The sequence below is a fragment of the Epinephelus lanceolatus genome, chromosome 1, assembly GCF_041903045.1.
Source record: "Epinephelus lanceolatus isolate andai-2023 chromosome 1, ASM4190304v1, whole genome shotgun sequence".
In the NCBI taxonomy this organism is placed as follows: Eukaryota; Metazoa; Chordata; class Actinopteri; order Perciformes; family Serranidae; genus Epinephelus; species Epinephelus lanceolatus.
Window position 1 is genome coordinate 26,349,416 of NC_135734.1, and position 25,316 is coordinate 26,374,731.

Sequence of the window (25,316 nt, forward strand, 5' to 3'; positions counted from 1 at the left end):
CCGGACTAAGACCTTCTTGAAGAGGTGGCCTCGGTCCGCCTACAAACGAACTCTGGTGCAGTTTGTTTGTAATGAGAACGTGTTCTGACCTCAATTCGAACCAACTGCAGTCACATTACGCATTGTTTGGGTTAAACATGAGCATGTTACAGTCCTGGAGGATTATTAATGTGCACCTCCTCCTGTACTGCCTTAATATGCACATTCAGCACATCCAATGCATCAAAACATTGTTTTCTAGTTGGAGCCGCACCTTGTTTTCAAACTGTATGGTTTGACTAAAATGAACAATGACAGCAATATAGTACACAATGAGCAGCGCTAAAATCAACCTGCGTAGTTGTCCCTCCATTGTGACATTAGAAAGTGTCACATTTATCTTGCATGTGTACTCTTCTTCAATGTTTTGTTTACTTCCTGGATTTTTCCTGCATGGAAATTCTGACCAATCAAGAGCAGCTTTCTCGTGCAAGGCATTTTATCTGGTCCTCTTATAAATGCTGCCATGGGAACATGAACCAACTCAAGGCAATTATGCAGCCTTGTAACAAAATTAGCCCCTTATTCAGACCTAAGCAAGACAACTCTAGGTCTGAAAGCACCCTTAAAAATGTATTCTAGTGCAGGGGCGGACCAAACCATTTTCTTAAGGGGTGGTGAGAGGGGCCTTTGAGCACTTCCACTATTCACCCAGTCTTTCAACTGATCTCTTCATCCCATTTTAATTAGGCACTAAAGGTATGGCACTAATTACTAACAAATAAAAACTGCAAAAACACTTAACTTTTAATTCTTGGCTTTTTGAGGCCCCCCCTCCCACTGTGGCCCTTAGCAATCAGTCCCACTCTCCTCCGACTCTGACGCCCCTGTTTGTAACTAATAGTTTTATTAATAGTTAATAAAATGTTTTCTAAAACTATATAATTCTGTTTTAAACCATTACTAATAGCAACTTTTGAGTTGCCAATTTGTGAAAAATTCCCTTGACTGTTTGGACAGTGTAGCCATGCTTTTTTTTTTGTTTTTGTTTTTTTTTTGTTTAAAAAGGGTTTTTTTTTTTTACCAAAAAATCTATTTAATAACAACTTATCGAGCATTTATTAATGGATTACCAACATCTATTACTGTATCATTACCTGATAGAGAGGATTAATACCAAGGGGATTTTTCATTACCTGGAAACCCAAAATGAGTTTTCACTCTTATTGCTGCTCTATGAAGCATTAGTAAATGATTTATTTACCATAAATAAAGTCATTGGATAAAAAGTATTACCATTAGACAGTGATGTTGTTAAGTTAGTAAGTATGCTAAGTAATTATATCAACATGAAACTGCATAACAGCTGACTTTAGTGTGATCAGCAGTTCAGCCGGTGCTCTTTAAAACAGAAATAAATAATGCTTTATGTAGGTCCAGCTGATATAACCATAAAGCTAAATGTTAATCTTCAAATCGGTGTTTAGCTAAATGCTACCGTATTTGAACAGTAGCAGAGAAGAGTCATAAAATCAGTGACTTTATGTTGTGCAGCAATATTTACTTTAAGTTTGCTAACATTAGCCTCCATAAGATTTTATTGCTTATGAAGACACTCCTCATTCGTATGAGAAAGTGTTATTTCTTCTCTCAAAAGTTACACAGACCTGCTCTAAAGACAGTAGCAGTCTCGCAGCTCATCGACCAAGTAATTAATAAAATCCTTCAAACAAATCCTTGTGGTTTATGTTCCACTTCCCAGATTTTTAGTGTATATGATTTCAATCAAATGCATTCAGGACGTTTGTAAAAAAAAAAAAAAATGGGTAAAGAAAAAAAAACCTCATGGTACGTGAATTAAAATAAAAGGATAGGGGGCAAGTTCACTGCTGAGAAGATAAATCGTCCTCAGAGATTATTTACATTTAATACCCTCTCATCAGTTGCATCTTTGTCTGGACCAGATTACATTTATTCTCGGTTTCAAGTCTTAAAGAAAGCATTAGAGGAGCAGAATTAGTGTTTCAGTTCAACTGCGTATCCATCTGCTAATCCTGTGGATTACTTCAGCTCTACTTTACTGTGCCTGTTTCTGTTGCGATGCTAAATTTGTGACCATTTCCCCTGACTTAATGTACACTGAGAACACCTTTGTATGCTCCTGTAAGGTTGGTAACATAGATATTGCAGGCACTATGATGACTAGTTGAAGCTACATACACAGGTGTAGATTTCAGGGGGGGCACAGGGGGGATATTCCCCTCAAGATTTAGAACGTGTGCATTTGTCCCCCCTTGATAAAAACATGAAAGTAGCTGAGGGCTTTTACTTTGATTTAAAAAATAAAAATAAAATAAATCAATCAAAGACATTTATACCATAAATTGATGCATTAAAAGGCACAAAATGGTGCATCAAAAAAATCACCAGAATGCAGGAAATTACATGTTTGGTGCTCAAAATTTTCTGGCAGAGGACCCCTGAACCCCTAGTTTTGTATAATTCTAAGATATAGACCAAATCACAATGTTAAAAATAAAGTGTGTTTGGTTTTTTTTTTTACAAACTTAACATGTTTGCGAGTCATTTGCGGTCCATTCAAAGTGGACCCTCAACCCACCAGTTGGTAACCACTGCTCTACTTTTCACTCTAAAATGAATACAACAAAAGAAACGTTTCAAATTTGTTTTGTCTTTTTAATAATTACCGTCAGGCAAAACCCATATGACCATTACATTTATGACAGGTATTCTTACAGTACAAGACAGAACTCAAGGGGATCAGAGCTGGTGGCATGGCCACACCTGACCACTAAAAAGTAAGACATTCATCGTCATTAGATTGTTCCAACTTTTACATAGAGTTCACAAATGTATCTTGCGTTCGACTCGTATCAAACACAAGTTTTTCTTGATTACCTAGCAAATTCTAAAGACCTTGATAGAAACAGCAGAGTAGAAAAAAACGTTGTATAACAAGCAGAAGAATTCCTGATTTTATCTCAATTTCCTGTCAAGATGCAAGATGTACAATATATTGCTTTCAGGTGCTCAACTCAAAATGGGTACCCCAACACATTCTTCTGTATCGCAGTCTGCCCTTTCACTCACTTTCCATCTCCTGTAAGTAAATCACAGGCGCAGTGTCTCCGACCCGGGCTCAGACTACTCTAACCGTTACACCACAGGGGGAGCTGCCATTTAAACAAGATACAGGAGCTAAAAGATGAACAATCACACAGATAGGACCAACAATATTAGCCCCTCCTCAAAAGTGCAGCTTTCCGTCACTCATCGTCGATCAAGTGTTTTCGTGAAAGTGAAACATAGAATGACTACAAAAGAAATTAAAACAAAAACTATTCCTGTTCACTGAGAGCGCAGGCCGGATGCCCCGAGCCTCGAGCCTAAGACACAGTATCCAGTCACAGCAGTACAGTTGAGGAGAGGACATGATGACGTACAAACGACACAGGGATGAGTATTAAAAGTTTCCGTAACTGACATTTCACAATAATCAAAAAAGCTGAACAGGAGGCGACACAGAGTCTGGACTTCAGTCGCTGGATTCATTTCATTCAAGTGGAACTACACAATGATGTTGGAAGATGTACCTCTTATAATATGCAGTGCACTGCCAATCAGATGTACAGTCATATATAAGATGCACATTAACAACATTAATGTGATAAAAGTGCTCTAAAATCCAGACTCCGTGTCGCCTTTGAATGTAAAATGCTGTTTCAGGAGAGCGCCTGGTTGGTTCCAGACTCAACAGACATGAGCCTGATTGTTTTTAAAAACACGGACACACATCTTGGTGTTCAGCAGGACGGAGGCGGACCTGCTCCCACAGTCTTCAGGCCATTAACCGATATGCTGGTCCCACAGGCTGAGAAACCCGTGGCGTCATTTATGAAAAGGTTTTTCTTTTTGTGAAATCAAACATAATCCAAATCCATCCGTCACAACACTTTAATCAAAATTATTTTCTTTAAATTTACCTTGGCAACATTACAGTGTGTGTACCTTCATTATCGTCCCTCTCATCTGGATTATGCTGCTAAAATTTTCACCTCGACTCATGATTGTGGCTGTCCTACTGCCCCCGTTGCCATCTTTTTTTAGTAAATCATTTCAAACTGATTGTTTTAATGACATCTGGGAAAACATTAGAGAACGTTTTCATAAATGCAGCCGTTAGTTGCCACATACAGGTCGACATCACAGCGAGAGGTACCTAGGCAGACCTCTGGGTATAGAAGAGAATATAGGCCTGAGTGTTGCACACTTCCTCCACGCTGCAAACCTTCATCTCAGAGTCATTACAGTGGACCCAGAAACCTGAGGATGCAAAGACAAAGGTTAACGAACAAACAACAGGACGTCACAGATTGATCTGAATTGATCGGCGTCCTCACCTCCTTCTGTATTGTAGCAGTATGCGGTGTAGTGCCCTGAGCCAAAGCCTTTACCATGATGCATAACAACAGCAGACAGATCGTAGGTGTAGCCTCCTCTGTGGACAGAGTGACCTGAGCCTGTGCAGCAGTATGGTTTGATGTTCAGAATCTGGTCAAAGGCCACATGGACGCCGATTTTCTCCCTATGGTTCCGCCCCGACCATCTGCCGTACAACAGGGACAAGTTAGCCTCACAAGGACTAGGAGCATGTTCATGGTATTAACATGCGTCTTGCGTGATGCGATCACATGTGGACTACTCTAAGTCTGTCTGTTGACACCTGGGGTTTCATTTATACAACAATGCTTAGGCTCCACACTAAAGATGTACGTACAGACAAAAGCCAAAAATCGTGTGCGCTTTCTGTGCAGAGTTTGCATGTTCTCCCAGTGTCAGCCTGGGTTTCCTCTGGGTGCTCTGGCTTCCTCCCACAGTCCAAAGACATGCAAGTTAATTGGTGACTCTAAATTGACCATAGGTGTGAATGTGAGTGTGACTGTCTCTGTGTGTCAGCCCTGTGATAGTCTGGTGACCTGTCCAGGGTGTACCCTGCCTCTCGCCCAATGTCAGCTGGGATAGGCTCCAGCCCCCCGTGACCCCTAACAGCACAAGCGGCTACGAAAATGATTGAATGAATGAGTAAACTCTGCAGCATGCAGCATATTGATTTGCAGCCTGTCCTTGTCCTGCTCTCATTCTCTCCATTTATCATGAACATTAGACAAGAGCCGCCAGGAGTTGCAGGAGGGTCAGCTCCATCCAACGGCCGCACACACACAGTAACAGGGCTAACTGTTAACATCACACAACTAATGTTACATAACTGCTATTAACGGGTTTAACAACAGAGCTGAGCCGTATTGGTGATGGCGGGAGTTTGTTGGGACTGTTTAACAGCTGCTGTTGTATTAGCTCATGCTGACTAACCGTTCGCCGGGAGGAAAGTGACTCCAGAGACGTTCCTGCAGCTCTGTGTCTAACAGCGGAGCTTCAGATAAGCAAGGATGTCCGCTGAGATGGCAGTCGTTCAATGTGGCCCAGGACACATTAGCGTTCACACTGCTGAAAGACTGTGGCCATATGTGGCCCCGACCACTTCTGAATGGTCTGAGCAACTGGATTTCAAGACGCATTGAGAACACACTGGGTGCATTCACCATTGTACTTAGAGCTGTGCAGTTGTGATCTGATCACCCAGGACACGTTAGTACCAGGTGTAAACACGACCTTACAAACATTATGATGAACATAAATGCTCTTGTACTCAAACACTCTGATTTCAGCTACAAAAAAACAACAAACAAGTCTGGGTCCCTCAAACTGTTTTTAAGTTATTGGATTTGCAGTAAACCTGATAAGAAAATCAGTCTGTAGAGAAACTTGCCTGAAGCGTTTGAGGTGCAGCCGTAGAACCTGAGGTAAACGGTAGATCTGAAGCTGCTTACGTGCCTCTGACAGAACTAAGGGTTTGTGGGATGATTTCCGTCTTCTTTCTGACAAAGCATGAAACAAGGAGCTGGTTAATGAATCTGCAAATCAGTTCAAATTCACATCACTGACATGAGGCTTTGTTTTAGTGCAGAGGTGCCACACTTGCTTACTATTAACAGGCTTTACAAACAGATAAACATTCTGTGTAGCTTCCTGAAGGGCTGCTTTCCTAGTTGTAAAGTCACAGCCTCCTGTCAACAGTGAGCTAACACTCCTCACTCCATCAGTGAGTCATTGTCCTCGGTCACTTGGTCACGAGAGCGTGTGCTGGCACACTGCTGATGGCGCTGCCTGTCAATCAAAACTGAATTCATTTTCAACTATGAAAACTATTTTGTGCATTTACTCATTTACATCAAAGTTTTTTATTTAAATACATGCCATTCAAACTAAATTTCTCCAGGCTCCAGTGTCCTCTGCAGTCCAATTTCCAATTTCCTTTTGTGATGGAATTTTATTTGCACAAGTATGTGTAACAGAGCATTATTAACAAAGCTGCTTGTCAGACATGGATTTTGTTCAATTGGTATGCAAAGCTTAAGAATCAGGTTTTAAAATCAAATGCTACATGCATTAAATTATGTTAAATTGTCTAATTACCCAACTCAAGCTGTAGGTTTTTTTTTAACCTGCTGCCTTTGCTTTGAATGGTATGAAACATTACACTCACTGTTGCAGTGGTTGCAGGCGTAAATGCTGCCTTCGAGAGCCTCCATTTCCGTAAACTTGGACAGCATCTCAGTGAGGGTGCAGCTGCGCTGGTAAGCTGTGGAGCCTGAGCCTTTTTCTATGCTGTGGTATCGCTCTGGAAACTCCAAAGACAAATCCCAGAACGGCTCAACTGTGTTAGACTTGTGCTTACAGGACAGACACGTCACCTAAAAAAACACACACAGTGAGGAGAGAAGAAGAGGTGAGGACTCCAGTGGTAAGAATTTGTGATGTCTATTGATGACACCAAGTCTTAATTTTAGACATTAAATGAATCTCTAAAAAAACACATTGAGATAAAACATCACAAAATATCTGAGTATTAGAGTGTCTTAAAAAATCAAAGTGTTGATCATTGTTTTAGGGAAAGAATTAATTAATATTATTAGCAAATATATCACAAAGGAACACTTTTTTGCCCTCACTCTTTCACTGTTAAGAGTTTAAAGGCAGGTTTGGGACACAGTAATCATATTATGAAGTGTTTATATGAGCTTATATCTGATGTCTCACCTGGCTGAGTAGCTGCCCATGAAATATGGTGTTGAGAACCTTTAGCACTTGCTTGGACAGTTTCCTCTTTGTGATGGGGATAACTATCCTGCGTTTGGACCCCTCTGTGTCCAGCTCCTGCTGCACCTTGTCCAGCAGCTCACACAAGAACTCCTGGGCGTCCTGCTGGTCGTACCCACGAAAAGCTGGGATGAGGTTCCACACGGAGTGCAGCATGGCGAATGGAGACACTAAAGACCACCGGCCTGACCACATGACCCTGAAAAGTGTATGTAACTCATGGCAAAGAGACATCTGCTGGCGGGTGGAGCAGCGAGGCTCCTTGGGCTGGACCAACTCTGAAGCCTGTGGGGCAGGCGGGGCACTTTCTTTTTTACCCATGGGCAAATTCCAACTGCCCGCCTTCCCCATGCGTCCAAGAGGGCATCCTGACAGTGCTGTGTTCCCACTGCTGACTACACCTCCTGTCACACCCTTCACCCCCTGGGAGTGATTGGTCTTGGCCAGCAGCTCCTCAGTCTCACACAGGTCCAAAGTGAGAAAACACTCCCTGAATTTCTGCAGGTGGCTCAGCACTTGCAATATAGAGTTCATGTAGCACGTGTTCCCCAAATTGCGCAGACCAGTGACACCTGGAGCCAGTCTCCGGCGGGTTACCGCGTGTGTGGAGTAGTACCTCCTCAGTTTGGCAGCTCTGCCATTCTGAGGAGCCTTACGGGACAGGGTTAGAAGGGAAGGCTTCTTGGGAGGAGGTGGAGGAGGAGGTAGGCGTTCTGGAGGGTCGCGAAATTTGCGAGGAATGAGTGTGATGGTTGAACGTGGCGCCTGAGTGAGAAGCCTAGCACTCTTTCTGGGAGGGACGTTGCCAAGCTCTTCCATTAGTCTCCTTTTAACCTCTTTCTTTTGTCTTCTAGCTTCCTCAAGTTTCTCTTTACGCTCAGTCTGCAGCTCCTGATGTTTACCCATCCACGTCCGAAGCATCTTCCCAAGAAGTGCTTTCCTCCTGTGACGCAAGGCCAGCTGCATGGCAGGCTGTGGCCCACCTTCCCCAACCCAGGGAGCGCAGTCCCCCCCAGTCGAGGAGCGTAGTGAGCGTCTACCTGGGCTGCGAACGGTAGAGAGCGCCCCTCTGAGGAGTTTGAGGTCTCCCTCTGCGTTATCATTGAGTACATAGTCTCCACAGGCAAAACAGAAGACATCCAGCTCACGCACCTCCATAGCCAGTGGGTGGTGTGACTCCTGAAAGTGTTTGAGTGAGTGCTCCTCCATGAAACGTCCACAGGCCACATGGGAGCACTTGAGGCAGGCCCACACCGAATCGGTGGTGCTGCAGTCCACACAGTGCCATTTTTGTGGATTGAGGATGGAATGGTCGTGGCCCAGACGAAGGCGTCCCACGTGCTTACAGCGATCCATCTCTCCCCATACACATGTGGCCTCAGTGATAGGACACACGTCCTGTAACCAAGCAGCAACTCATTCTGAGGTGAGATTCACAGAAAAAAAAGTGAGATTAGAAATAATATAATTAATGTGCACACACAGACTGTACTGTACAGAAAAATGACATAAATTGAAAAGGTTTACTCACTATGAAAGCAGTTTGCTTTATCAGGTTTGAGACAATACATCACAACATCTGCAGAGAACTCAACGGCAACGTTCGGCTTGATCACCCATGTCCACCATCACCACTGTCACCGACAGAAACACTCTGAGAAACAGGGATGAAATCAAATTAATAGTGTGTAGTTGCATCAAGACTCTGATTAATTAAATCAAAGCTGCATCTTATCTCTAACAAATTTTAATGAAATAGCGAGACCAAAACTAGGAACATCAATAACTACAAACTAACAATTTACACACAAGACATTTCCTATGAGGTTTGGTCACCACAAAACGAACTCTCTCCACCTCAACAATACCCAGCATTTAAGAAGTATTCAAACACTTTAAAGGTCTAGTTTATGGAATTTAGTGGCATCTAGGGGCTGAGGTTGCAGACTGCACCCAACTAAAACTTTCCCCATGTGCAAAAAAGCTACAGGCCCTATCTAGAGCCAGTGTTAGGTTTGTCCATTCTGGGCTACTGTAGATAGAAACGACATGGTGAACACTGTGGAAGAGACCTGCCCCACATGTAGACATAAATGACTCATTCTAAGGTAATAAAAGACAGGTGATTATACACAAAAGAAAACCCTATATTATATTCAATTTTTGCTGATATTTCACTCGTATGCCGGTTTCACACTACACAACATTTTTATGTTCAGTCACTATGTCAAATTAGGTGGTTGTGGGGTCATAAAATCATGCCGTAACCTGGATGACGTGTGCTCGCTTGACGCTAATGGCAGTACTCAGCAGGTTGCTCAAGTGCCTCTGCTGTAAAATGCCATTATTTTTTTTTGCCTTTTTACTCAGATAGCTGTGTTCCTAAAGTGACTGCTGTGACCACAGAAGTGGTGAACGATATAAAGAAAATCAAACATGCTAGACTTTCTGTCCCAGACACAGCATTTGTTGTCATCTACTAGGACACACTACATGTGATGTAACGATGGATTATCGCGTACAACACTCATTGTCGTTCAGCCGACATCGTCCAATGCTGTTGGACTAGGCTACTGGGCTATAATCAGGCTGATATGGTGTAGTGTGAACCTGGCATTAATCTTACACACTGGACTTTTAAAGGATCCGTTAGTTTGAGATAATATTAGATCCTTTACGGCAGTGAAAACATGGGGTTTCTAATGTGAACGAAAGGTTTTGAAAATGTCCTGTTTGCAAACATTTAATAATCGTTACAATTAATTTTAAAATGTACCAGATCCTGAGAACTGACTGCAAACTTGGGATGTCACAGTTTGACTGTGATTTTGCGGTAATATGTAAAAAAGGATAAACACTGTGTGTAAAAGCCACTTGATGAATGCGAGACTTGGCACAGACAAATCATACGCTACCTTCCCTTTCTTGTGTGATTTTTTTTAAAAGAGGTTTTTTTCTTCACGCCACAGTGAGCCTGTGCTGGGTAGTTTAGTAATTACATTGTGGGCCTGTAATGCCCATTGAGCCAGTGTATGTAAATCAGGCTAGATAAGTAAACTTGACCTGACAGTACCTTGGATAAACAGTATGGATCACTGACAACCTTTGACATTGAAATAAAACAGAGTGCAGATTTTATGTGGAAAATACAGTATATTTGTTATGTCATTGTTATACATGTGCTAGTAATGATTCAGTCTAATGTTCATTAAAATGTGCCCCTCTCACTACAACATAATAAATGGTGCCTATTCCCATAGATACAATATATAAAGCTTTTAAACTGTGAGACCTACAGGCACAGATGTTGACATGAAGGAGAATGGCTGTCTGTCCATTTAATTATGTGGTTAATCCATGTAATTGTCTACCTCACCGGAACCAGCGCTGTGCGACACCATCCTTTCTGCTTTTCTCTTTGTGTAAATCATGCACTACTTTTAAAACTACAATCTGCACGAAAAGGCACCGTTAACTTGCAAGCCGGTGCAACTGGTTTCTCGTCGGCTGCATACCCAAATCCTGCTATGTTGTGTTGTGCTATTGCCGCTGTGCTATTCAAGTGTCTATTAACGCATGAGCCGCTGATATTCACAAATGTTACAATAACCCATCTGTGTCGTTATGTGTCCGTGTTTTAAAGCCTGTCGCCCGGACCAGACTGGCTGGCTCTTCACGCCATGCTAAGCTACCCCACCATCACCATGTTCAGCCAGAACAAAGAGCAGTCAGAGAGCCACTCTCCAGGAACATCCACCAACTTTGTTGCTCTGAGGCAGCTCCGCGAGCCATAAGTTAGCTAACACCGCTAACCGCTAGCTACGGCGGCTCCGCTCGGGCTTAGCGGTGCCTAGCCTTTCGCTGTCTTACCTAATAATATACTTTGTTAAACACATATAATTCGCTTGGCACCAAGTGGCTAACATTTATGATATTAGCTTGCCACGGTGGCTGCCGTTAGCTTCGCGGCTAACGCGTTTCCCGAGGACAATCGAAGTTAACCCAACGGTTGTTGTTGGTCGCTAACGTTAACTAAGTCTTAACACCGCACGGCTTAGCTCGCTAGCGAACTGCGCCGCTAACGGTTTAAAAACTCCCCGGTGACTTTCATCACAGAAAGCCGGTTAACGGAGCGCGCGTTAACGCCGGGGCCTCATCTGCGCTCGTTACTACATTTGTAATATCTGATAACGGAAAAGCTGGGTAACGTTACCATCGCCAACATCCATCCATCCGGTACACTCAGAGCTGGTTGTTGTCCTCCTCTCACAGATTGAACAACCCAACTCTCGATCCGAGCCCAGACCCTGCTGCTCTCATTGGACCGGGGCTGAGCGGCAGCCCGGCTCTCATTGGCGGAGCGGCTGAACAACAGGCAGCAGGATGGACCGTCCGTCCGTCCACCCACCGAGGCCACATGGAACAATAACCGAGGCTAGACCGCACACCGGGCACAGAGGACAACTGCACCCGGAGCCCCTGACCCCAATGTCCCCGAAAGCCCCGTGTTCACCATGTGTCAGCTGGTTCGTGGTAATCTGATAAAATGCATGAGGGGATGTGTAGCTTTAAAGCACAGTATTAGCTGGAGCTGGGGTTGGACTTCAAAATCCAGACTTGGGGCCTCTATGGCTGCAAATAATTGTGATTTGAGTTCACACAGGGTGAAACCGGTGCCAAGTAGTAATCCAGCACCAGGCTGCTGTTTGGAAAAATATGCACTGGGTGTGTAAAGCCCTCAGATTACCACCATTTATTGTAGTTTTTACTTGATGACTCATTCTGACAGTATGTGTGACATGAAACTTTCAGATGCATTATTCACTACTTTGTAGACACATCATACAAGTCATCTTGTGTGTGTTTCTGCACAGATATTTTAAATTAATAATACTTTCTTTCCTGCTAATCCTCAGGACAGGACATTTTAAACTGTCAAGCACCAGAGGCTGAGGAAATATTTACATCCTTCAGTTGCAGTAGCAGTAAGACAATGTAAACATACTTTGCTGTAAGTCTTATTATTGATGTGTAAGAATAAAAACAGCATTTTAAACTCTCTTCAATTTCTAAAACTACATGTGCATTCACAAACTTGACTTCATTGACATCTTACTCTTTCTTTTTCACGGACACATTTTGACATGTCACAGCAGGAAAAGCTCTGGAATGAATAATAAAATTCACATTTAATTCCATTTAGCTGTTGTCATAGTTCAGCGGGACACTTGAATAGAGCAGAGCCCCTGTTAAAGTTATTAGCAACACCTCTGTATTGTGCATGCTGCTCACTAGTATGGCTTAAGAGGCAATTTAACCTGAACAGAGACCTGAGTCATTCATGTTACCTGCACTTTAATAAACTTAGAAATCAAAATCTCTCCCATGAAAAAGTCGATTGAATGTACACCATAGGGGGATTGAGATGTGCAGGTCACCGCAGAGGCACACAAGAGATGTCCTTGTGCGTACTTCAATACAGCTCTTCTGTTTAAAACTTCCATTTACTAATTAAACAAAGGCCTTTAGTCACCAGCTAAAGATGTCTCTCCAGAGGAGGTTACAACCCCATCAAGAGGACATTTGAAGTATGTGTGTATGATTTTAAAAGGAAAATCACAGCTTATGTTCTCCATTAAGTCTCTTTAATTCAAAATTCTTTCATCAAATAGTGAGGTGTAATGCAATGTGGAGGCTCCACAAATGGGAATAAAAAAAACACAGGCTTTGAAAAATGCCAGGATAACATGCTGCTCCATAGGACCAGAAGTAAAGCAACAACAACACAAACATAAACAAAATAGTTCTTCCCATTGCCACTGACAACTCAACGCACGTTACTTCCTGGGATTTGCAGTTTACGGAGTTTGTTGAACAACTCCAGGTACTGAGTCATGGTGTCAACGCAGTCTGATGGAGCAAAGAGTCCTTCAGGCTTGGCAGCAAACACAGACGGCAGTTCAGGGACGCTGGGGCCAAGGAAGGACTGCATGAACTCCTTGATGAGATTCCAGCAGTCCCCTGGAACCACACAGGGACAGTACTCCACCTGAGGAGGTACACAAAGTGTTAAAGCAGTCACAGTGGGACACAGTCATGTTTCCACTCTGACAATATTCATTTAACTACATACCTCCACTGATATCCCTCTGGCACTGGAGCTCATCGTCACAGTACCAACTTTTATCAAGAAGTCACAGTAACGATATCTAGAACCACGACACTCCACCTTGTGGCCCTTGGCATTTTGGAAGTGACTCTTTAGCTTCACCATGAGAACGTCAAAGTTTGCGTCGGCTATCAGGCAGGGTCCGCCTTCAAACAGAGCCATGCAGCTCAGCGGTGTTTCAGAGTTGTGCATCACATATAAGAGCTTGGAGGGCTGACCTGTAACAGATGAAATATCAAGTAAGGACGTTTATTCAAGTACTGCTCTTATGCACAGTCTTGAAGTATTGACGCTTAACTAAATACTTACTAGATACTTTATAATATAATTTGTACATGTTGTAATTTGTATTTTTTGTTCCATCACATTTATCTGTTCGATCACACCGAGATGAAACGCTAGAAACGCAACGCCAGTAAAACCATTGTTTTCCTATGATACGGCGCGTCTGACCGGCGTTCAAGCGTCTTTTTAGACGGCTGTTTTTCCAGCGTCTTTTTAGACGCGCGTTTTTGTAGATGCTTCTTTTTAGACGCGCGTGCATTGAATAAGCGCTTCCAGCGTTTCAAGCATCTTTGAAGCGTCCGCGTCTCTAGCGTCTCATTTCTGTGTGATCACCCCCTTAATCAGAGCAGTTGCTTACAGGATAATGCTTTCCATGCAAAAAATACAAAATCGGAGTGCAAAATTAACCTTTCTGTCCACAGGCCAAAAGGCTAGTGAATGTTTAAATTTTACCAACCACTCAATAGATAACAATTGTTTTTGGGGGGGCTGGTGAGTGAGGGAAATCTACAAGCCACATGCATATTTGCCAGCATTTGGCTGGTAGATGGTGCTAAATTTTGTACCCTGCAACTAACTAAACTAAAAATATGATGAACTGTTGCCGTTCAAAGCAGTCCAAAGCTGTCAAAGTGCATGTTAATACTTGTTATACTAATATATGCCTAAAATATAATACAGTGAAAAACATTCTTTTACCATTTCTTACAAATATATGTTGTCAATGTTAAACTCTTGAATGCAGGATGTTCACAGGAGTATTTCCCTTTGGTGTTATATTAGCACTCTATCTAATTTAAACATTTGTATCATCCTCTGTGGCTCTGGAGGGGGCTTCTTTGAGGAAAAATAACCCTGATGATGTCCTCAAGGTCAATTATGCTTGGGCGTGAGAGAGATGTTGTAATGCAAACCCTGAATTACAAAATGACAACATGGACTTTGAAAGATGTAAGACTTTATCACACCAGGAGGATCTAAAGCATTAGTTCCCAACTGGTCCAGATTTTTCCTTCCGTCATAAGTTCAAGGTCCACATAGTTTGATACAGCGCCTCGCTTCCATTTGGCCATATTGTTGAACTAGTGTGCTGTCTCTGTTGAGTAGGAGTCCGTCAGTCACTCACTCTACAGCTGGAAACAGCGCTTCAAATAAAAGCTCTGTAGTGGAAATTCACTGTACTTCAAAATAAAGTGTGTTTTTTACTAAATTGACATGTTTGCAAGTCACTTGCGGTCCATTCAGAATGGACCTGCAATCCACTTTTGGACCACGACCCATCAGTTGGGAACCACTGGTTTAAAGAATGTCGCAACTGAGTGGCATTATGAGAAATGTAGGATTAAGGTATTTTGGAGCAATGTCATGGACTGAAAGTCAGGATGCCCTTGCCTAAGCTGCTTGGACTTTATTGAAGTGCAAAACCAAACTGCAGGAGTATCTCCTATCCATCCTATGATGAGGGTCTAATGTTCTTAGACACTCTATCAGAACTATTAGGCTAAATATGATGCTCCAAAAAGGGAAGAGAATTCAATATTACCGCTGACATTTGTTGCATGATATGTCTCGCAGTCTACACAGAAGCTGCCCTGCTTCACAGCACCCAGCTGCTCCAGCTTCTTGTGCAGGATATCCACTGTCTGCTGCACACTCTTCCCCTCCGCCACAGGCACCTGGCACACACTGCGGGAAAAACAAAGCACCACATCACGTTAGCAATCACCAGCATAATCTGTAAGACAAGACGGAGAAGCCGAGTAAAACCTGCTTTTTAACTGTCATGTATATGTAAGGTGGTAACTACTCACTATTTTGCAAAGCATCGCGTGAATGAGAGTGATGGAGCGCTGCTTAGTAACAAAATATATCTGCGATGTCTGAGGCGAGATACTGAAGACGGATATATATACAAATTATAATAATAACGTTACAAACTACACAAAAATTCTAGATATAGCTAAAACCATAAAGTAATCATCTCACCAAGTGACCCCCATTGATATTTTGCCTCCAATTGTTTTTCTCGGCTTTCGGTTGACTACTTCCGGGTGGAAAGTGAGACTTCCGGTAAAGTTAAAGTAGAATATTTAATATGTTAAACAGCCAAAAAACATTCTGGGCAATTAATGGTGCTGGATATTCACATTGCACCGATATTCCAACAGTTTAATGCCAACAGAAACATTACTCTACCTTCATACGAGGTTTAAAAGTTTCTTTAGCGTGACGTAAATTACGTCACTTCCCTTCCGTAATGGACATCCGCACGTGTTGAACAAGTGTTTACAGTGCTTGTTATTTCTTGGCTTTGGGTGGCACATGCCAACAAAAAACACAATTATTGTCGCTACATCTTCTGTGAAACTACCGCGATGCCAAAAGTGAAGAAGTCCAGAGGCGGAGGTGGAGAGACGAGCGGGGCAGCGGTGGCGCTGGCTGACCAAATCCTGCAGGCGGACACGGTGCGAGCCCGAGGCCGAGTCAAGAACAGAGACAGCCGGGCAGAAAACGAAGACAAGTACGTAGACGAGCGTCTGTCGCGGAAGATCTTACAACAGGCCCGAATTCAACAAGAGGAGCTTCAGACCGAATATGGCCTGGCACCAGAGAAGAAGAAAACACCAGTCACTGTTCTCGGTAATGTTGGAGGTCTGTCCTCCTCAATGTGAACTGTTTCCATGTCATTTAAAAAGTTACCTCTTACATGAAATGCAGTACATTGACACATATATGATTGGAGTCTGGTATAATAGGAGGTGTCTACTCTAAGTGTCCGTATTGGCACAGTTACTGATAATTAAGTTAACGGCAAAGTTCACACTCCAGTGAGTAATTTGTAGTCCTATATGTTCAGCAGTAAAGGTCCCATACCATGCTAATTTTCAGGTCCATACTTGTATTTTGCTACTAAAACATGTTTAAATGTTTTGATAGTGAAAAAACAGATTATTTTTCTCATACTGTCTGCCTGAATATACCTATATTCAACCTCCGTCTGAAACACCCTGTTTTAGGTGTGTTTCTTTAAGGGCCTTAAAGGTCCAGACACACCAAACCATCTTTAGAGAACTAGCAGCAATAAAAGCTGACCGTTGCGTCGCCTAACAGCCAAAAAGTTGCATATGAACACACCACATAGAATACAGCCAACAGTCAACTAGCACGTACATTTTGTGCCTGCGTGAGGTAAAATGAGTCTCCACACCAGCAGACAGCAGTAGTCTGTATTCATCATGATGTGTCTTGACGCTTGTTAGTACGTTAACAACACAGTAGTAACGCAAACCATCACAAAATTTCTGCTAAAGAGCTCAGTCGTCAAAGAACAACAGTCTTACCTTATGCAATGAGTTTGTTTTGACCTAAGTCCAGCTTGACTTTAGCCCTTTTGTTTACTTTCCTCACTTCCATTTCTCTTCTCGTGCACTGAGCCGAACAGCCAATCAGTGATTTCATTTGCCGACAGGAGGGCTGTGACGGTATGCCTGGGTGTTTTTTCCAGTTTAACTTAGTGATTGCTGCAAAGTTTTCACTCCTTGTGATGCACTCTCTGTGGCGGTTTTCCTCCTGATGATATATCTCCCCAATGATGGTAGCACCGAATCCCATTCTGTGCAGCAAAATGATTCCACCTCCATAGGAGTATGTTAGCTAGCCCCGCAGCTACACCACCAGTCCTCCCCTGACCTCCGTCTCCCCTCGGCCCGTTGCTGCTCCGCCGCTCTGGAGGATTCAGCCTCTCTTCTCGCCCGCTCAGCATCCAACACCTGGGAGTTCCTCATCTGTATGCTCCGGCTCAAACAGGTATGGCTCTGGGTCTGTGTCCGCTACAAGAAACTCCTCAAAATCGCGTTCAAAGTCATTCATTGCAGCTACTATAGTCTGGAGATATCGCTAGGCTAAATAAACAGCTGAGTTTTGTTTACAAGCTACGTCTGTGCCTGCTCACCGGTGTATCCCTCCGCGGATCACAGTGCCGGACGTACTGACCCCAATGCTAACCGCTGAGACCCAGCCACTGGATGTACAGACACAAAAACGATATCCATCATGTTGTCTCGATATGAAAATGATAGCGAAAGGGGATAACTCCCAAAACGTCTGAGTATTCTTTTAACATTTGGCTTGGGAACCAGATCCACCGCCATGATGAATCAGCTTTTTTTTTTTTTTTTTTTTTTTTTTTTGTTGGGTGCGGTGATGACCTCTTCACCGTGGTAGGCATCATGTGACCGCGGTATTGCGGTGATGCGGTTATTGTCACAGCCCTAGCCGACAGGCTCTGCCAGTGCCGTTTCAACATGTGGAATTGTCCGAAAAAGCTGTCAAGGGCCAATGGTGCGGGACACACCAGGTTGACTAGGGCGACTGACACTTAAAAGTATTGAGTATTTGATACTTTCACAATATGTATACAGCACCTTTATCTGCTTTACATTTAAAAAAAAAAAACATGGAACTCTGACTGACTTTATACAGCATAGGACCTTTAACTACACAGTAATTACAAAAAAAACCCAGAATGCATACAATTGGTGTTGGAAACTTAATTCTGACAGAAAGATTATAACTCAGGAAATATCTGATCAAGGTAAAACTTTGACACATCACACAAATCCATATTGTGTACATATGTTGAATATGTTAGATGTTAGTGTAAAGCTCCTCCAGATGATCGACTTAATCATGACTTAATCGAGGAGAATCCCCTGACTAGAACAATAATAATACATTTTATTTGTAAAACACTTTTCAACACCCAAAGCGCCAAAAAAAGCCCATATCAACAAGTGTGACAGCCATGGATGGATTACTGATGGGGCTTACTGGGCACAGGCTCAGGGGTCCAAAGTTTCAGAGGCCCCCTTGAACTTCACTTGCAAAATGTCACCCAAATTTACCCGTACTGCCCAGGAAGAGAATCAATTTGACCTCAAAGAGTCTCAAAAAGACCAAAGAATACACAACATTTCCTAAAAGAGACACCAAATTACCACAAAGAGATACAAAACCACAACAATAACAGCAACACAAAAGAGGCAAAACCACCACAAGGCTGTGTGTTTTGCTCTTCAGGCTGAACATTCCAGAGTCAAGGGCCACTGCAGCAGGAGGCTGTGAATATGGGGACAGTGAAGTGTGAGTGTACCTTTCTTTTTGACCATCATTGTCTTGTACTGACATTTTAGGGCCTGACACCCAGGATGCAGACTCAGATGAGGAGTGGCCAGCGCTGGGACAAGCAGGTGCTGGTGACGGTGACATTGTGTGTGACACCGAAGTCGTCGTTGACCCTGATGATGAAAAGGCCATGGAGATGTTCATGAATAAAAACCCTCCGATGAGGCAAGATGCAACATAATCCTGCTTCATCTTGAAACTAGCTGCAGAGATTTCATTTAAATGACACACACCATCAGCTCAGTTTCTACTGTGAATGCTCAGCTGTGATTTCTCTCTTTGTCGTTTGCAGACGGACTTTAGCTGATATCATCATGGAGAAGATTACAGAGAAGCAGACTGAGGTCGGGACAGTGATGTCAGAAGTGTCAGGGCGCCCGATGCCTCAGCTCGACCCGAGGATAATAGAAGTGTACAGAGGTGTCAATAAGGTGAGTTACATCAGTTGTCTTCAAGTTAGGAAAGTTTCCATTTAGTTCCTGTATGTCAATTTGAAGATCTCCTCGTGAGAAGTTAAATGACAGTTATTATTTCTGTTCTTTTTCTTAAGGTTCTGTCAAGATATCGCAGTGGTAAATTACCAAAGGCTTTTAAAATAGTCCCAGCACTTGCAAACTGGGAGCAGGTTCTCTATTTGACAGAGCCTGAGACCTGGACAGCAGCCGCCATGTACCAAGCAACAAGGTGAGTCCCCAAATTGGTTTGGTTTTTGCCTTTACATTGAGCCATTAATCTTATTTACTGCAGATCTTTCAACCTGGTACAATGTTTTTTTCTTTTTAATAGAATCTTCTCGTCCAATCTGAAAGAGCGAATGGCCCAGAGGTTTTACAACTTGGTGCTGCTGCCCCGAGTACGGGACGATATTGCGGAGTACAAGCGACTCAACTTTCATCTCTACAGTGCTCTGAAGAAGGCCTTGTTCAAACCAGGAGCATGGTTTAAAGGTGAGACCATTTCAATGAATACTTGGTTTTCTTTTTTTACCGTGAGAAGAGAAAATTAATATTAGAGCTGCAACTATTGTCGATAAATCTGTCGCTGACTCTCTGTAGTGTGTAACCTGTTTGTGCCAGTCAGGGTGCACATCCTGATCATGTCCAGAGAGATTCTTCATTAACAGCAATCTGAATGTTGCTGAAAGATGCAAAGTGGATTGAAAATTCCAAATTTACTTGATGTTTTCTGTAAATTTTTATTAAACCTTTAAGTATTAAATTAATCAGTGCCACTCCTCCAGCTGTTATCAAGATTCTAAATTTCAATGGTAAATACATGTGTGATGTAGGAGAGGGCAAGCTGAGAGTAAAATATAATTGTGTTAAAGTAGAATACTTCCTAATATTTGCAGTCCTGTAAACAGAAGCCAACATGTTTGGCATTTCAAGTTATTGTTTCATTAAATGTCCAGTAAACACTGCGTTAAGCTCTGGTCACAAGTGACCCTTGGAAATAAAAAAGTGGGTAAAGTGAAAGAAAGAGAGGATTTGACAGCTTGTCGCAAAGAAGAAAATATAAGCTCTCTGGGACGTGTCACGTCTCTAATTTCAGCACTAAATTTAGAAATTTTATTCTGAGGACACTGTCGGAGGATTAGTCGGTGTCCACAGGGTAAATAACACCATTGGTTCTGGAAGCTCAGAAATTAACACACTCAAATTTAATTGGGTCAAATCATCCTTCATGTGTCTAGAATTCGATTCGGCCAGTGTTTTTTTTTTTCTTTCCCCCTAATCCTGTTGGTCTTGTGTGTTTACAAACTGTCCCAGTTTAATGGGACTGTTTTCCCCAAAACATCCCGTGACCCATATTTACAAAACCACCAGTATGAGACAACACCACTAGGGGGCAGCATTGCTGACAATGCACCATCTGTTCACCACTCAGAGTGTGAATGAGAGCGTACTGACCTCTGCTGATCTCCATTAATGCTTATATTATTGGGTTTCATTTAATTTACTGAAGATATTAAACATTTGATTAATGAAATTGATTATGTGAGTTTTAGTTTGATGTTTTCTCATGTTATCAGTGCACCTGGAGGCTCTGAAATAATGTGTTGCATCATTGTTTCTCCAAAATAAATCACGTGCAGAAGCAAACTAGAAGCACAGAATTATACTGTAGGTAATTATTAAGTTTAATATGTAGTGTGCAATGTAATGTCCGATGTGGAATTGCACCCTGGGCAGTGCAGTAACCTGTAAACTGACATCTTCTTTTTTTTACTTGTTGAATCCAAGATATTAATCTTTTGTCACATGAATTAAAATGAGTCTGTTTCAGTTAAGTACGTACAGCTCTCTGAGGCTCTGTACACCTGGCAAAGGCGACAGTGTCGGCTAAATGGAGGTCTTCTAAGACTGCCGGTAGACAATAACCTTGTGTTTTCTCCAGTGTGGGTTTTCTCCAGATGCTCCAGCTTCCTCCCACAGTCCAAACACATGCAGGTTAATTGATAACTCTAAATTGTCCGTAGGTGTGAATGTGAGTGTGAATGGTTGTCTGTCTCTATGTGTCAGCCCTGTGATAGTCTGGCGACCTGTCCAGGGTGTACCCTGCCTCTCGCCCAATGACAGCTGGGATAGGCTCCAGCCCCCCTGTGACCCTGTGTGAATGAATGAAAGAATGAAGGTCACATGGCCAACTCTGCTAATCATATAACCATTTTAAGTTCTCGAGTGACATGATGCTTCCAAGTCATAAACATGGGAATCTTGCCCATCCGTCCCACACAATGTTTAGACAGCATAAGAATAGATGCTTTTGACTTGCATAATTGGAAGTGTCCAGCGTTTTGGGAGCTTTTACCAGTTATTCCCTTTATTGGGGACTAAATGTCAGGTTTATCACCATCTATTATCTAATATTTTGTGCCTCCTCTGTCACACAGGTATACTGATTCCTCTGTGTGAATCTGGGACATGTACTCTTAGGGAAGCCATCATCATCGGGAGCATACTCACAAAGTGCTCCATCCCTGTGCTCCACTCCAGGTACGGTTTCCTTTCACTGACACACACCAGCAGGCAGATGTCAGCATTTTATTGCTAGATGTAGAATTCAGCCTGGTATCCTTAAATGATTTATAGTGTTACACAGTGTACCAATACCAGAAAAGGGTTGCACTACCCTGCCGAAAAAAGTGGTTTAAGAATCACAGTGATAGAAGGAGCCATATTTCCTATGTGTGGCGTCAATGTGTGGCAGCGGGGGGATGTGTGTGTGCAGCGCTCTGCTTTCACTCGCTGCAGCCATACTGGGTGTGCCAACTGTTGTTTTCCACAGCTTGATGACAACACAGACACACAAAGCAACATACCTGACAGCCAGGGCAACCCCACAGACAACACAAAGCCCGTCCGTTAAAGATGTTTTTAACCCACGCAGACCAAGAGGGCCAACATGTCCAACTCTGCAAAGCCTCTCACTGACAGACATGCCAACCTGTTCAAAGAGCGACTGGTTAGCAAATGTGATAGACAACATAATTACATCAAACAAGTGTGATTTATTTTGTGACAAGAAAACTTTTTACACCACCTGATTTGGCTTTATCATTTTTGCTTACTCTTACTTGCTGATATGCAAGTGCAACATTCACACTTGTAACTTTCCCATAATTTGCAGGCTGCTAAAAATCAGGTGTTTACAAGTATGCAGATCAAGAACACTGGTTATAAGTGATCAATTTATGCATGATCAGTACTGGTAGTGGTAATTGTGACATGTTCATTTTTGTCCATAATTATTTCTAGTACTAGAAAATGCCCTCAGTAGCGTGCAGATCCCTGCAGAGGAGGTGTATCCAGTCTTAGTAAAGGCTGTTTCATGATATCTGGTTGCAGTTATAGAGTCAATTATCACATAATCACATTAACTGAAGTATAGGGGACATCAGATTACTGCATACCATTTAACAGCTTTAATAACTCCATTACATTTACAATCATCCAGTTATTAATCTTATAAATGTACTAATTAATTGTCAGAAAGACATGTATGTGTATGAAATTTAACAGCACATATACTACAATTTTACTGAGCACGAAAATAATAAACATGACATTAATTGTAAGTCTGACACTTAGTGGTGATGAGGCTCAAACCCAGGATTATTATCCTGCACATCACAGCAGTGCAGCAAAGTAGACTGAGGACAAATGACTTAATACACCTCCTCAGTGGTGGTCTGCTCTCTACTGAGCGTATTTTCTATTTAGTCGAATTAGATTTAAAAAGGACAATTATTGAGAACAAAATTTCCTTAAAAGTGGAAAAAAAATCCAAAGAACTTTAAGCTCCATGTTCTGTCATTATTATTCTGTTACTTTTCCTGATGGGTGAGTTTTTGCAGCGGTGTTGTTTGAGTATCGGTATTGGGACATTAAAACAGGTCTCATGTTAAAGTCATAATTTTGGTATCGTGACACTAGTTGGCAGGACAAGTAAGGTCAAAGTTGCGTAACATTGGAGGTTGTATAACGTAAAATCTTTCATGCCTTGCAGCGCTGCAATGCTTAAGTTGGCAGAGATGGAGTACAACGGCGCCAACAGCATTTTCCTGCGCCTCTTGCTCGACAAGAAGTACGCCCTGCCTTTCCGTGTACTAGATGCCTTGGTGGCCCACTTCCTGTCCTTCCGCAATGAAAAACGTGTGCTTCCTGTGCTGTGGCATCAGAGTCTACTCACCCTGGCTCAGCGCTACAAGGCTGACCTGGCCTCTGAACAGAAGACGGCACTGCTGGAGCTGCTCAGGATCCAAACGCACCCTCAGATCTCTGCAGAGATTCGCAGAGAACTGCAGAACTCAGAGTGCAGGGATGTTGAAGTCGGGCTCCCTGTTACAGTTGAAATGGACTGAGGAATCACTCTGGTCTGGCGCCTCCTCCCTCTCTGATGCAAATGATTTGTGGATTCTTCAGAATGAAGAAAATATTGTCTAATCTAACTTTATTCTTCCTGACCCACAAATAGACAGTTTCAAAGATGGCAGTGTCTCAGGAGATGTAATTCTGTTCCCTGCTCGGATGAGTTTGCACATTTGAAAATGCACATCACTAGTGATATAGATGTTGTAAATTCATATGAGGAACATCTGAGCTTTTTTTACTGCAGCTACAGTGCAGTGATTGCTTGGTAATACACAGACTGGTATTTTATTTGGTTTAAAGCAGTTTTGTTGTTTTGGAGCAACAATTTGGATTAAAAAGGAAGTAAATCCTGAAAAAGTTGGTCAGGGATCATGTGTTTCTTTCCATTTTTCCAACTGCAATACACAAGATGAATGGTAAACTCATGTTAAAAGCGGTGTTTGTCTATTTGCAGCCTGCCTTGGTATCTTCAATTGGGGAATAAACGTTGATACTGTTGGTAAACCAAATTTTCTGTAATATTTTTAACCGTCTCTCACCTGTCAGTTACAACTGACAAGTAACTATTCTTAATGCAACTTTTCATTTCTTCATAAGACAACAATGTGAATGTGTGAATGTGCCCATTGAAAAGTATATTGATAAAAGACAATGAGTTACTGTTGCATTCAACATCAGCTTTACCCCAAACTGCAAGAGAAGGCCCAGTTTCATTGCCCAAATTTAGTTGATGAGGGGCTGTCAGAAAAAATGTTGACATTACTGATTCTGGCCTCCCTGATGTGACAATAACTGGGCCAGAAAGCTTGACCCTACAGTAAGGAAACTCAATCTGCCTGGGGGCCACATTTGCAAAATGACAGCAGGCCAGGGGACAGTTAATAATCAAACAAATAACATTTTTATATAATAAATGAATTACCTGTTTTCAACCTTTGGACTTTTGCTGTCCTCACTCATCTCTGCCAAGCAGGAAATCCAGTTGCAGCAGCCCTGCACAGTACAGGTGTTTATATAAGGGCATTTCTAGGATTTGAGAACGTTTTGGGGCTTAGCCACAGATTAACAGTAATACCTGTATACTGGATACCAAGATGTTGCTTATTCATTCCAGTAGAGCTGCTTGCATAGTACATACACCAAAAAAAGTTTGAAGTTTCCAGGTTGACTTCAGCAGTATGCAGCCCACTGAATGTGTGCAGTAGTGTTGATGATATAATGATGTCACAGATTTTGAAATCGCTTTCCAAAGCTCCGTGGAGGTTTTACAGTTATAAAATATCCATGGATAACAAATGTATTTTATAAAGAGTCATAAATTACCTTGTTTGCAATTGTTTGCTCGGCATTGCAGCCATTTTTTTCCCAGTGGCCACTTACGGTATTGTGGGGAAAAAAATCTCCTGTTGCCCGAAAAGTGTGTTCCCTATAGACCACCTCTGTAAAAGAGACATCTGTAAAACGGTTTACGGGACACCTCAAACTGCAAACAAGGTCAGTCATGAATCTTTCTATTCTGAATTTTTGAGCCAGAGGTTTTATATTTGTAAAACAACCTCAAGCCAAGAAAAGCGATTTTAAAAATG

General features: G+C 42.4%; 3 protein-coding genes across 4 annotated transcripts; 1 reads left to right on the top strand and 2 right to left on the bottom strand.

Moving 5' to 3' along the window:
- Positions 1 to 2,662: 2,662 nt before the first annotated feature.
- Positions 2,663 to 11,710, bottom strand: usp49 (ubiquitin specific peptidase 49). The gene is made up of 7 exons (XM_033627759.2): positions 11,432 to 11,710; positions 8,750 to 8,872; positions 7,159 to 8,639; positions 6,605 to 6,812; positions 5,828 to 5,936; positions 4,401 to 4,606; positions 2,663 to 4,323 (listed from the first exon to the last, which is right to left on the bottom strand). The coding sequence occupies exons 3-7, from the start codon at positions 8,572 to 8,574 to the stop codon at positions 4,220 to 4,222; spliced, it is 2,043 nt and encodes a 680-aa protein (XP_033483650.1). The 5' UTR covers positions 8,575 to 8,639; positions 8,750 to 8,872; positions 11,432 to 11,710; the 3' UTR covers positions 2,663 to 4,219.
- Positions 11,711 to 12,841: 1,131 nt separating this feature from the next.
- Positions 12,842 to 15,760, bottom strand: med20 (mediator complex subunit 20). Its single transcript, XM_033627421.2, has 4 exons — positions 15,659 to 15,760; positions 15,216 to 15,358; positions 13,352 to 13,605; positions 12,842 to 13,267 (listed from the first exon to the last, which is right to left on the bottom strand). The coding sequence occupies exons 1-4, from the start codon at positions 15,670 to 15,672 to the stop codon at positions 13,046 to 13,048; spliced, it is 633 nt and encodes a 210-aa protein (XP_033483312.1). The 5' UTR covers positions 15,673 to 15,760; the 3' UTR covers positions 12,842 to 13,045.
- A 162-nt stretch (positions 15,761 to 15,922) lies between these two features.
- Positions 15,923 to 24,091, top strand: bysl (bystin-like). 2 transcript variants are annotated; one of them, XM_033625460.2, is made up of 7 exons: positions 15,923 to 16,324; positions 18,865 to 19,021; positions 19,149 to 19,287; positions 19,407 to 19,540; positions 19,643 to 19,803; positions 21,750 to 21,852; positions 23,366 to 24,091. In XM_033625460.2, exons 1-7 carry the CDS (start codon positions 16,048 to 16,050, stop codon positions 23,718 to 23,720), a joined length of 1,326 nt encoding a protein of 441 aa, XP_033481351.1. In that variant the 5' UTR covers positions 15,923 to 16,047; the 3' UTR covers positions 23,721 to 24,091. The 2 variants fall into 2 exon arrangements, with proteins under 2 accessions (XP_033481351.1, XP_033481352.1); XM_033625461.2 differs by having other exon boundaries at positions 15,923 to 16,312.
- The last annotated feature ends 1,225 nt before the right edge of the window (positions 24,092 to 25,316 follow it).

Coding starts and splice junctions, on each gene's coding strand:
- usp49 (XM_033627759.2), bottom strand. CDS start 8,574: ATGGATCGCTGTAAGCACGTGGGACGCCTTCGTCTGGGCCACGACCAT. Junction 6,813..7,158: donor ATGGGCAGCTACTCAGCCAG/GTGAGACATCAG, acceptor GTGTTTTTTTAG/GTGACGTGTCTGTCCTGTAA. Junction 4,607..5,827: donor CTGCACCTCAAACGCTTCAG/GCAAGTTTCTCT, acceptor GTTGTACGGCAG/ATGGTCGGGGCGGAACCATA.
- med20 (XM_033627421.2), bottom strand. Junction 13,606..15,215: donor TCATGCAACAAATGTCAGCG/GTAATATTGAAT, acceptor CATCTGTTACAG/GTCAGCCCTCCAAGCTCTTA. Junction 13,268..13,351: donor CCAGAGGGATATCAGTGGAG/GTATGTAGTTAA, acceptor GTACCTCCTCAG/GTGGAGTACTGTCCCTGTGT.
- bysl (XM_033625460.2), top strand. CDS start 16,048: ATGCCAAAAGTGAAGAAGTCCAGAGGCGGAGGTGGAGAGACGAGCGGG. Junction 16,325..18,864: donor TGTTCTCGGTAATGTTGGAG/GTCTGTCCTCCT, acceptor CTGACATTTTAG/GGCCTGACACCCAGGATGCA. Junction 19,022..19,148: donor AATAAAAACCCTCCGATGAG/GCAAGATGCAAC, acceptor TGTCGTTTGCAG/ACGGACTTTAGCTGATATCA.